Source organism: Natator depressus, chromosome 1, assembly GCF_965152275.1.
Source record: "Natator depressus isolate rNatDep1 chromosome 1, rNatDep2.hap1, whole genome shotgun sequence".
Classification (NCBI taxonomy): Eukaryota; Metazoa; Chordata; order Testudines; family Cheloniidae; genus Natator; species Natator depressus.
This window is the reverse complement of record NC_134234.1, coordinates 107,814,942-107,827,488: the sequence shown is the minus strand read 5'-3', so window position 1 is coordinate 107,827,488 and position 12,547 is coordinate 107,814,942. Positions and strand designations below refer to the sequence as shown.

Here is a 12,547-nt window from a genome sequence, read left to right as displayed (position 1 = left end):
ATCTGTACCCTGGAGTTCAGAGTGGGGAAGGAACCTTGATATGGTGGCAGTGGTGGGATCATTTTGAACCAGAAGCACAGCAGGATTTTAAAAGCTTTTGTAAAAGGTGATTGCAGCTGTCCTTATTACTAGATTATGTCCTTGTGCCTGGGGGACAGAACAGCAGGCATAACAAAAGGATTTTTCTGTAGGCTGAGAACAGCTATCAGGTTACAGCACAGCAAAATTTTACAAGCCAGTTTTTTTTTGTTTTGTTTTCTTTCTAACTCTCGGTTGTAAAGTTAGTTAAAAACAGAGAGCTTAGCTTCTTAACCCTTTACAGGTGAAAGGGTTTTGCCTCTGGCCAGGAGGGATTTTATAGCACTGTTTACACAAAGGTGGTACCCTTCCCTTTATATTTATGACAGAGACCCTCTAGAATTTTCTTCCTTTCTTGGTCCAAAGTAGTAGCCTGAATTTGCTGACTGTTAGAGACAGGCTGTAAGGCTTGTCTGTTCTTCCTTGCTTTTAAAGGGAAGAGGGGGAGAAAACATTTGTGAGGGTCTAGGCAATTGTGTTGATGGGGCCAAGGGCCTAGGGAAGAGCTTATGTTTACTATAAAAAGTGCTGCTTGGGGTACACGGGAGAGAACAGTGGAGTTAAAATGATACAAAATAAACGGAGTGTCAAGGGCACACACAGCCTGGGATGGGCAGTCTTTTTTTTTTTTTTAATTTATTTTAAACCTAGGAGGCTGTGGCATCCCTGTGACTGGAGGTTTTAAAGAACTGGTAAGATGAACTGGGATGATCTAGCTGTATTTAATCCTGCCTCAGCGCTGGTAGATGGACTAGATCACCTCCTGAGGTTCCTTCCAACCCTATGTTTCTTTGATCAACAAAAACAAATCAATAATGTTCATGAACATTACCTGCGATTTCAAATGAATTTTTGTGATTTTCGCTGTCTTCTAGCTTTGTGATGGTCATTCCTGTCATTGGCAGTTTTCCCTAGAAAAGTCGTAACATGTTTTTTTTCTTTTAGAACCCAAAGATGTTTAATAGCTAAAAATACAGACATTTAAAATATGCATAATTCAAACAGATGATAAACCAGTAAATTGAAACATATACATTAGATCAGCAATAATATTTAAAATACCGTGGAAAAAGAATAACCAAATTACATAGCTTTTTGTGACAAGAACAACTTCTGTGCTTAATATCATGAGTCAACTTGAAATCTGCACGAGCTATGGGTAGTGCATGTAAATACATTACAATGCAAACTCACTAAGAGGACCTTGACCATCTGTGGATTTGAGACCTACTAGGAACACATATTTCCACACGTGTTCCATACTTAGTGAAGTTGATAATTCAGTACTATAGATGGAACTTCTATCTGAGACAGTACTGAACCAAGACACCAGCATGATGCCAGCAGATCCTATGATACAGTGGAGCTGTCTTTCTGAAGACATGAAAAACTGAGTACCTGTCCCTTCTTGTCATCAAAACCTATAAAATTCTTTATGCAAGAGTACCAAGGCTTTAAACAGAACTGGGCAGGTAATTCACAGTGAATAACACAGTCAACATATTACACTTCTTTTTCTGACCTAAAATGGTCTGCAAGCAGATTGCAGTTTTCTCATGTTTACTTAATACTAAATTAAAACGATTCAATAATTTCTGCACATAATTTTTGGTCTGTAGCTCATTCAAGTATTCAGTTTTCAACATTTGATTTCTTTTGATGGCATATATAGGCCACATGATACGTTTCTGTGCGCTAACTGGATGGCTAACTCTTAGAATCAGGTTTCCAGTGTAAATAAGTATATATACAAAGGGAAATTCCACAAATAGTCACCTATTTTTGCTTTTTCGAATGCTGGTCCCTATGGGTATTCACTGTAGGCAACTCACAAGAGTACTCATTGAGGAGGAGGGTGCGAGGACCCGTGCTGCACGATGGAATATAGGACTGCTGAATCAAAGGATATACCTGCTGAGGTAGCATGGACCACTGCATAGTGCCCGGTAGAGGTGCGTAGTAAGCTCCATGTTGCCACTCTACAGATTTTTGGAGGTACACCTTGGAGAAAAGCTACAGAGGTAGCATACACTGTAGTCAAATGAGCCATCACCCTCTGCGGAGGATGGGTTTCCATTTGTTCAAAATGCAGCCAAATACAGCCCAAAATCCATTTCAACAGCCTTTGTGATAAAATTTCATCCACTCAGTGAAGGAGATGAATAATCTTGGGAATTTTCTAAGGAGCTTTGTCCTTTGTAGATAGAAGGTAACAGCTCCATGAACAAGCAAAGAATTAAGTGTTCTGTCTTCTCTAGTGACACGACGTTTTGTGTGGAACACCAGTAGATGTCTGGCCTGATTCAAGTGGAATTCGGAGGAAACCTCTGTGATGAACTTGAGATGTAACCTTAGGGACGCTTTTATCCCTATGAACATCACATAGCCAGATGTGGCTCCTCCCCCACCCCCCAAGCTGGAAGATGTTCTGTACCACTGAGCTGCGAAGTTCCCAATAGTGTTGCCTGTGGAAATGTCTGCTGAGACTGTCTGCTAGGGTGTTCATTATTCTGGGAAAGCACACTGCTGAGAGAGTGATCTGGTGTCAAAGGCACCGATTCCAGAACCTGATGGCCTCTGTGCAAATATGGGCAGAGCTTGCTACCCCCTACGCTTGTTTATGTATAAAACTGCAGTTAAGTTGTGCAACATGACCAGAACACAATGGAAATGTGGGAAAGGCAGAAACCTTCTGCAAGCCTCCTGTACTATTCAAAGTTCAGGTAGACTGATATGTAGCTAGGATTCCTGTTGGGTCCAAGAACCTTGCACTACTTGCTTGTCCAGATGTGCTCCCCAACACAGTAGGAAAGGTGCATGTGATTAGTTTCTTTAAAGATAGAGGGGGCTTTCTCATTTTCCCACCAGGTAAGAGAAGACAGAACGATCTGAGGGTTCACAACTCACTTATACTGTGCATAGCCATGCCTGAAAGCAACGAAGGAGGAGTCTGGAGAAGGGTGTTATGTACATGCAGCCGCCCATGTAGTCGAGAAGGACCAGACAGGGACAAGCTGTAGTTTGGGGACTCAGTCAGAGCTGGGAAAGGAGGTCTCTCATCATGAGGAACCTGTCCTGAGGTAATAGATTTCAGAGTAGCAGCCATGTTAGTCTGTATCCGTAAAAAGAAAAGGAGTACCTGTACTCCTGTCCTGAGGTAAGCAAGCTTTGACTGAAGTCAAGCCCAGAGGCACTCTAATGAATTCTATAATCAGCGTGGTGATTGAAGTGGACTTTTTCTAGCTTTACCTGAAGCCCTAAGGATTGCAGGAGGCTGAGGAGGGAGTGTACTGTCCACTGGACTTCCTGAGATGATTACTCTGCGAGAAGTAAGTCATCAAGATAAGGAAGCACGGACCAACGCACACTGCTAGAAAAGAATCTTCTGGGCTTGTATGCCTGGGAGCGTGTGCATACCCACAGTGAACAGCCATTGGGCCCACCACTCAAAGAATAACCAAACTTTTCATAGGTGACCACCAACGGCATGTTCCTTATTTTCAGTGTGCCTAACATGAGACGGGTGGGGCCAGATTTACAGAAATGCTGAGCACTCGCTGCTGCAACTGAAGTCAATGGAAGATGAGCTTTGAACATGCGTGTTGTATAATGCTAAGTACTCTGAAAAATTCAGTCCTAGATGTTTACCTCACTTCACTGGGATATTCTGAAGATAAATTTATTAATGACTGCTTAGCACTCAATTATTATGGTGACAGCATCACAGAAACACCCATAAGGAAGTTAATAATTTTTTATGCAGTGCATACATGAATGTTAAATAAGGCCTAGGGCCACACTGTGAATGCGGACTATAAAAAACACAGAATGAAAAAGGGGACTTTTGGGGGAAAAAAACAGTATGTGATCTTAGAATTAAAGACTGTATCATAATGCATAACTGTTAGGAGACTGAATAATTTTGGAATTTCCTAACTTCTGAGTGCTTGACGTCGCAACCTGAATGCTTAACAGTTTATGTAATATTATGAATAAGCTCTTATACTGCATTTTCCTTTATAAATCTAACAGCACTTTACAAAGGAAAGTATCAGTAGTAGGGAAACAATAAGACAGAGTTGAAGTTACTCGCCTACGTTCATATAGCAGATCAGTGGCAGAAACAGAACCTAGGATCCCAATAGCTGGACAATTCTGCCTCTCAGAGTACATATGCATACTGAATACATATAGAAAGAGAAGTGAAAATAAGTTTAGAAAGCTTTTTTTAAGTTTGCTGTGAATAACCATGGTTAAAACATCTGTTTTACCTGATAGATAAACCCACTCATCCTAGGGCTGGCAGACAACATAAGCAAAATATTAGGGAAGAGAAGAAGATATCTTTCATTCTTTTCCTTGTGAAAAAACAAAGAAAACAATTAAAAAAAATAAATAAGGCAGTAGACCCTAATTTTTTTGTATTTAAAACATTCACTAGTGTAGTACCAATACTACCCTACTTTTAGCAAAAGTTAACCTATGTATACTTAGCAATAAGAGGAGTCAAACTGCACTCAATTTTCTGTTCAAAAAGGTTTGTAACAAGCTCTTGTATTCAGGTTTGTATATTGCAAGTTACTTTGAAGAAATAAACCTCAACACTAGCAACTGACTATACTGCCACTCATGGGATTCCTGTTGTATATGAGACATTTCATTCATTCTAGCTATCTTTATTTAGGAGTTGTCTTTTTTTTTTTTTTTTTTTAAAGCAAAATATTTACCATTTTCCCTCTCTGCCCCTCCTAAAAGTTCTCTTAATCCAAAGTATTCTAAATGGAGTTTTTCAATATTTGTGTATACTATAGGCCAGTTTCTCAGCTGGGATAAAATGGCATAGCTACTTATAAATTCACGGCCAATAAGCTAAGCGACCCAAGCTGAGGATCCAAGGTTTTCATATGCATTTGATAAGAGACATATGAGAGTATTTGAGGGAGTCTGGGGTTTTGTTGGGTAAGACATATGTTTATGAGTGTTATAAAAGAACCTAACTTGCTACAGTGGCAAGTTGCCTTATGGCAGAAATCTGGATTCATACCATTACTTTTTTTGGCGCAAGCTTTGTTCTTAAATGGTTTTAAAATCTTCTAAAATTCAGGATAGTGCATCTGATATTTTAAATTTTCCTATGCAAAAACTTTGCAACTGCACTCCTGAGTTTTTCACTGCCTTCCCACTTCAATTTAGCTGGCTATAGGTCTGGCCTCAATCCTGACACAGAGACCATCTCTAAAGCATAGCTCATAATTCAGGTCCAGTCAGTTCTTTGGCCTCTCTGCCAACCAGCCTGTCAATTAGTGCCAACTGTGGTGATGGTTTCGGTGATGTGGTTGCTTGTGTGTTAGGAAACTGAGAAAGAGACCTTCAATTATTTTATATATGACACTGCACATGGGTCAGAAAGTAAAGATTTCCGATCACTACAAAGCAAGGCTGGCATTAAAACCAATGATCTCAAGGTGAAAGGCATTACAATTCCCCAGAATCACTCAGTCCCCTGATTTTTGTCATTTTAATATTCAATATTTGAGGAAGGTGTCCAAAAACCCCATCAACCAAGGAGGAGTATGTCTGGGACAACAACAACATAAAGTATTTCCATATTGTCTTTACCATGTAGTAATAGCTACCATGGCAAATTATTTTGTAATGTAACCAATACACAGAGAAAATTCCCTTTAATTTGCACTTTGGACTCTCTTACAACCCCTTAAGACTTTATAATGTTTCCAACAGCTATATCTGGCTATACAATTTAGTCAGCTTTTAGCTGAGCTTGTACATCTTAGAGTAGTTTCCCCCATTTATAAGGACACTTAGGTTAAACAAAATACTACATAAAATTTGTTCAGTCTACATTCTTTTTCTTGGAGTGGTCTTCTTGTTTCTAACACATACAATCCCTTATTCATTATTAATTGTAGTTGCAAGAGAAGAATATTTAATGAAGATTGAACTGCGTTACCTCACTTCCAGCACACTGAATCATGACCTGGGACATGTAAATTACATTGCCCAGTGTTTTAATGTCCTCTCCCTCCCAGCAGCGGATGGCTTCCGTCAGTATTTGGAGTTCAAGTTCTTTTCTTTTCCGTACCTCTTGACACTGAGCCTGTTAAAGATAGAGAAGGTGCTAATAAGGTGGTGTCTGCGTGAACTGTATTAGGAGTCAGTATCAGCTGAAGTAATTACTTGTCCTCAGTGCTCTGCTTGAAGTATAAAATAAAGCACAGTGACAAAGCTTTCACGTGTGAAGTATTTCTTTCAGTGGACTACATTAAAGTAGCTTTTTAAAATGTACATTGTTAATTACAAAACTACTACTTTTCTTTTAATTTACTGATCTCAACATCCCTTTAAAAAGTCACTACCTTGTTCTTCGAGTCTTAGAGCCGCTTCTAATGTTATGCGTATTATTCACTCCCAAACAATAACGAGCTAGCCCAGCAGAAAGCAGAAATACAGATCTAATTCATACTCCCTCCCTTATCCTTTCTGCTATTTGTTCTCCCACTTGTCTCATCTGGTCTGAAACTCTTGGGGGCAAGGGCTGTTTCCTCCTACTTGTTTTTACGGCATCCAAGAAAAAGGGACCCCAAGTCTCACAGTGGCCACAAAATATATATAACGAAGTCACACTAATGGCGCAGCCCCATCCAACAGGAAACACACAATGTTGACTATTTTAGTAGCTACAAAAAGTGTTAGTGGGTTGCACACACATGTCACTTACAACCACACCTCTTATTTCTTTGCTTGGATATCCATGTTAGAACTGACAGGTCTTATCCCCGTCACCAGGAGCATCTCAGCTCGTCCATTCTAGGCTTCAATGATGTAATGCTCATTTTTACTCTTGCGCCCTTGCACTAGGGATGTACACTACAGGCTGGATTCCTTAGCTCACTATCACCACATTCCCTAAGCGGCACAAATAGGCCATAAGGTGGCTGGAGAAGGCCAGGGACAAGTTCTAGGTGCAGGTGAGCCTTCTTCTGGTGTAAAGCTAAAAGGGAGATGATTTGGAAGCAAGGAGTGGACTGGAAAGGGAGGAGGTAAAGCAGAGCTCTACTACACCTAATTTTCAACTGACATTAAGTTAGGGCTGCTAATGTACTGTCTTAATTTCCAGTGGGGCTGGGCAAACAAGAATGAAGGAGCTAGAACAGGCTGCCAGCGCACACCTCCCACACACCTCACTATGCCTGAGCACAGAATCAAGCCCTACATTTCTAAAGATTTCACATATCAAAATATTAACTTTTACAGGGCATGAAATTAGCAAGCATTCTCCTAAATAAATACACATCTACTCTCCAAAATTCTTACGGAAAGGTTTTTGAAGGCTGTCATGGATTTCTGAATGTCTGGTCGATCGGGATGATAATCCTAAAAACAAAAACAATAGTACTGTAATTCCCGGGGATGGTAATGAAATGTTTCCTAGGAGGCATAGTAACTACAGTATAGACAACTTTGTAACACTTGTAACAACCCTTTTTGTTCTCCTCTTTATGCCTTCTTCATTGCCTCCTTCCATTGATAGGACACTTGTAGCAAGAATGCAGAATCTCTGATGATGTTACTACTAATGCTATTCTTTCATGAATCCATAAAGCAATGTCTGGAAAAAATATACCTGACTTAGATTTCAAAAGATTACTTGCAAACTTAAGTTTCTGCCATTAGTACTCCTTTAAAAAGGTTAACATACATCTTATGCTCTTATACTGCTCTTTCCTTATTGTCACAGTTAAACCATGCTCTTCTTTTCAGGTTATGCTAACATGGAACACTATCACAGCTGGCAAATCACAGACATGACACACCAACTCCACCCCCCCAAATTTTTTTTTAATAAAACATTTAAATGCAAATGTAGGCCCTTAAAACACTACCACATTAGAACACTTCCAGGTCTCATTGCCAGGCATATTTCAATAGAAGTAAGTGAGACTGTATCAAGTAGGGAGCATTTGAACAACAAGACCACTACTATGAAAAAAAAATCCTTTCTTGTAAGAGGAAAACCTTGAGTAGCCTTCATTATAGTTTTTAGGAGACAGGTTCAAAACACAATCCACCTGGAGAGCTTGTGGATCAGATCCATCAGTGAGAAATTCAGATCCGTAGGTGGGTTTTGCTTTACACTTACTGAGTTGTTCAGTTAATCTGATTACACTGAGTTTTAAACCTACTGCTTCTCTTATTTCAGAAGCAGGGCTCAAGTAGTGCCGGAACGCCATTTTGGCACTTTTCATGGTGTTCCGGTACCTCCAATACTTTCACTTTATGAGTGATAATCCTGGAAGTGCTTTCTGCCCCCCACCCCGCCCTGTTTCCCCCCCACCCCCACCCCAATGACTGGAGCACTGTTCAGAAGGCAGAAAGGAGAGACAAGGAGCACAATTTGGGGCCCAACATGCTTGACATGTACCTTTAAAATAACTGTTGTCAAATCATCATTAAGATGGAACATAAATGCTGATAAGATATACCTCCATGTGCCTTTCAAGCTCTTTGAGTAACGTGGGGTATTTATCCAGGCGCATGAAAGGTTTGCTGAGGCCAGTGGTCAATACAAGGATCCCAGGGCTGTTGGCACCTTTCATTTCCATAAATTCTCCTAGTTCCTCACTGCACATGCAAAATATTTAAACAAATGAAGAATTAATTATCAACAGGTGAAAAATAAATTAGACTCTTGATTATTTTGATCCTTCTGCTCAAGGGAATTTTGCTTGAGACAGCAAGAGGTGAAAACAAACAAGAAGTAATTCAAATACAAAATATGTATTTTTATTTATTGTTTATCGTTCCGAGCTGAAACTCTGATGAATTTATAATACAAGGATACCCCGAGAGTGGGGTATTAAAAGACTACACTTGCTAGAGCGCTTGAGAGAGCTCAGATGAATTCTGATAAGCTTATTAGCATGTGTGCAGGTTCTTTTATTATTTTTATGTTTTTTCCTGTAATGTTTTGTACCTAAATTCCCTGAAAGTTGACATGTGGATTTGGGAATTACTGGGGTTCCCAAATGAATTTCTTTTAAATATCTAATTACTCCCTTTCAGGTCCTGTAACTGGGCAGTCTGAACTAGTGCTCAGAGCCGGGGTGGAGTCAGGATCACAATCAGAAGTCAAGCCAAAGGTCAAAGCCAGAATCTGAAGCCATAGCAAGGGTGAATCCAGAGTCAGAGTCAGAAGCCACACCAAGTGTCAGTGCCAGGGTCACACCAAGGGCTAGGCTGGAATTGGAGTCAGAAATTATGCTAATGGTCAGGCCAGAGTAAGTCACTGGAATTAGGGCAAGGACACAGGAACCAGGAGCAAGAAGCGGAAACCAGGTGAGGAGACAGGAACTAGAATCAAGGTGTGAAAACAGGAGCAAGGAGAGGAAAGCAGGCAAGAAGGGAGAAAGTTGGTCTCAAGGGTCTAGTCAGCACCTGGCCTAGTGACTAGCTGGTCAGACAAGAGGTGAGACAGGAAGCTTTATGCCTGGTCCAGTCAGCAGTCTGTTGCTAGTCACCTGACCCAGCTAAGTCAGTGGGTGTAGCCTCTGTCTTTGGGGTGTTAGATCAGTTCCCTCGTGTGACCTTGCAGTGTGGAGGCGCAGGGGGCAGCTGTGGCGGAGCCTTCCAAAAAGGGGGGGGCCTAAGTATCCCCTCCCCCTCTGTGGCCCCTTCCGTCCCAGGCCCTGCCCCCGGCCAAGCCACAAGCTGGAGATGGCTGGGCGCTGCGGACCCTCCACCTGCCTGGAATGGCGTAGGGGCTGAAAGTAGCCCCCAGACCATGTCCCAGCATCATCAACTCCCCATGTCTCCCAAAATCAGTTAAAGGCACAAACAAGTCCTTACCCCAAAAACAACAGATTCAGACTAATAAGGGGTTTCAAGGCCAAGCTGTGTTGGAGTTATAACAAGGCAAAATAGATAAATTTAAATAAAACTACTTTCTGAACATTTTCAAAAAGTAGAGCTACTGGATTTTAATATCTGAATCTCCAGCATGCCTCATCAGACCTGCCTTAAACTTCCCAGAACAATTCTGTCTAACCTGGCATAAAAATCACACTGATTTTGGTAACTGATTATTATTTGTGTCTGATAGTACTCAAGATGTGCTATATGTTTTCCGAACAAAAATAAGGCTCAATCCCGGTCCCAAATACAACACAATTTAAAGTCAAACAAGTTAGCAAGGGTGTGATTGTCAAAAATTGATCTTATGTAAAATTAACATTAGCAGCTATGGAAAGTATATAGCCCCTACATACCAGCAGTTTTGTTACTTACTAGTTCTAGACTCAGTATAAACTCCATTTGAAAGAGAAACTATGTCTTCATACTTGCCTGGACAATGCCATGCATACCCATGGATGGCGCTATATATAAGTGACCTTTATCTAAATATGAACAAAGTGATAGCTATTTCCTTTACTGAATATCAGACAAATGTTTAAGCCTATTATTTGCCTCTTTACCCAGATCTTGTTCTCCCCACCTATGAACACTATCTACCTTCTTTGTCCTGCTCCTCCCTTATAAATTACTTCCTTCACACTATCTGCTCCTCCACCCCCCTTCATGAAACACTATCCAATTCAATGTTTAGGCAGCCTCCCTTCGCTCCTCAAAAAAAACCTCATCTGTTCCAGGATACATTCCAACTACAAAGATCACAGCCCACTCTTTTAGCTGTTTTGTATTGTTCTCTACAGCACCAACATGTGCCTTTAGACTATACGACACATGAATCCTTGCCCCTCATCATTCAGCACATTATACGCACTGCACATGGTTGTTTACATAAGATGGCATAATATAAATAATATTTGCTGATCTATCTTCAAGTACAATGCCCCCTTACTTATAAGGTCCTCTTACTTTAGAGCAATTATGATCACCGAATCCCCATCCCACCACCAAAACACAAACTTCTGCTCCTTGTGCTGGCCAAATATTTTGGAGGAAAATACTATTGTTCCAATTCTTTCTGACTTTGGCACCATGGAGGTTTCAGTGGGCCACAGATTTGGCAGGGTATTGGAGAAGAGCCAGTATGAAATACTGCCCCATACAAACCCATTTTGACCCCTGAAATAAAGACAAATATTATCCATAACTTTTTCCATTGCATGCTTTGTGATTCCTTCCTGTATTTGTTGACTTCAACAGTATTTTCTGAGTTATTCTCTGTTCTTCAAAACAAAAGATAGCTTGCAGAGTGTTGCATCAGTTTATTTGTTCACAGCATGAGAACACAAGTTTTAAACCTAAACCAATTTTAAACAGATTCAAAACCTGGAAAAAATACGTTTATTAATGGAAGCATCAAAGACCATTTAATAGAGTGGTGTTAATAGATGTAATTATAATTGAATTACACCGTTTTGTTCCTAACATTCCTAAGATGACAATGTTTTCTTTCACACAGTACTTCTCTAAACTTTAGTCTTGCAAGATTTGTCATGCTAACTTGTACAAACAGGAGGATTTTAAAAAACAAGTACATCATTTTTTTTAATGCAACTGACATTGAATTATTCAGACAAAAACGTTCTATCATGCAGACCCTATTAGGAGTCTGTTCCAGCCCATCAAAGAGTCTCCTACATGTGCAGTTTCATGAATAGCCTTAGATTCTTCATGTCTGATAAAGACAATGCAAACAAAATGGAACTTCATTCAGATAACAGAACAATCTACTTTCAGTGAAATATGCGTTGTTTATCCAACATATTTTTCAATGCTGGAACACAACACTACTGGAGCTGGGGAACAAACTGCAGGTCATACATCAGTTTTATTTACTTTTTCACTAGATCATGAGAACTAAAATCAATGCCATTAGCTCAAGATCACAGCTGTTTTGACAAAGACAATGGTTCTTTCATATCATGCAATTTTGACTGGCACTTACAAGTTTAGCACAGTGTATTGCCGCTGTAATTACTGAAATGACACAGTTAAGAAGCAGAAAAAGAAGCATCATTTAACTAAGCACAAAGTAACAATTATGCTTTTGGAATCATGCATATTTTTAAAAAGGCTAAATGATCAAACCTATGATTTATTCAGAATAACTGATCATGAATACCTACTTTCTGAAGAACAACAAATAAGAGTTATTTCAATATGCTACCTGTGACATTTTACAGAATTAGTATATGAATAAAAGCATACTGGAGGCCTTTGTTCTCTAAAGCGATCGTTACAACTTCTATCTTAAAATCTCAGTTCAAACTAAGGCTAGCTTAGCAATATTTTTAGAAATCAGCACTACAACTTCTGCCTTTAAAATTTATCAATATTCACACCTTAGTACGTATATCTCCATAACAGACTCAACAGTTACAAAACAGATGAGAAAAAAAAGCTAAAACAAGAAAGAATCATTCAAAGTTCAGACTGCCTATAGTAATTTGGAGGGCAGAAAAAGCCACATAATATATCAGAC

At 39.8% G+C, this 12,547-nt stretch overlaps 1 protein-coding gene across 4 annotated transcripts in view; it reads right to left on the bottom strand.

Annotated features, from left to right (window-relative positions):
• ARHGEF7 (Rho guanine nucleotide exchange factor 7) overlaps positions 1-12,547 on the bottom strand; it is a 189,298-nt gene that overhangs the window by 40,860 nt on the left and 135,891 nt on the right. For all 4 annotated transcript variants that reach the window (XM_074963778.1, XM_074963783.1, XM_074963800.1 and 1 more), the window contains 5 exons: positions 8,583-8,721; positions 7,414-7,473; positions 6,050-6,196; positions 4,350-4,436; positions 911-989 (listed from right to left, as the gene is read on the bottom strand). In XM_074963778.1, the coding sequence (XP_074819879.1) occupies positions 911-989; positions 4,350-4,436; positions 6,050-6,196; positions 7,414-7,473; positions 8,583-8,721 (512 nt within the window). The remainder of the gene's footprint in view (positions 1-910; positions 990-4,349; positions 4,437-6,049; positions 6,197-7,413; positions 7,474-8,582; positions 8,722-12,547) is intronic.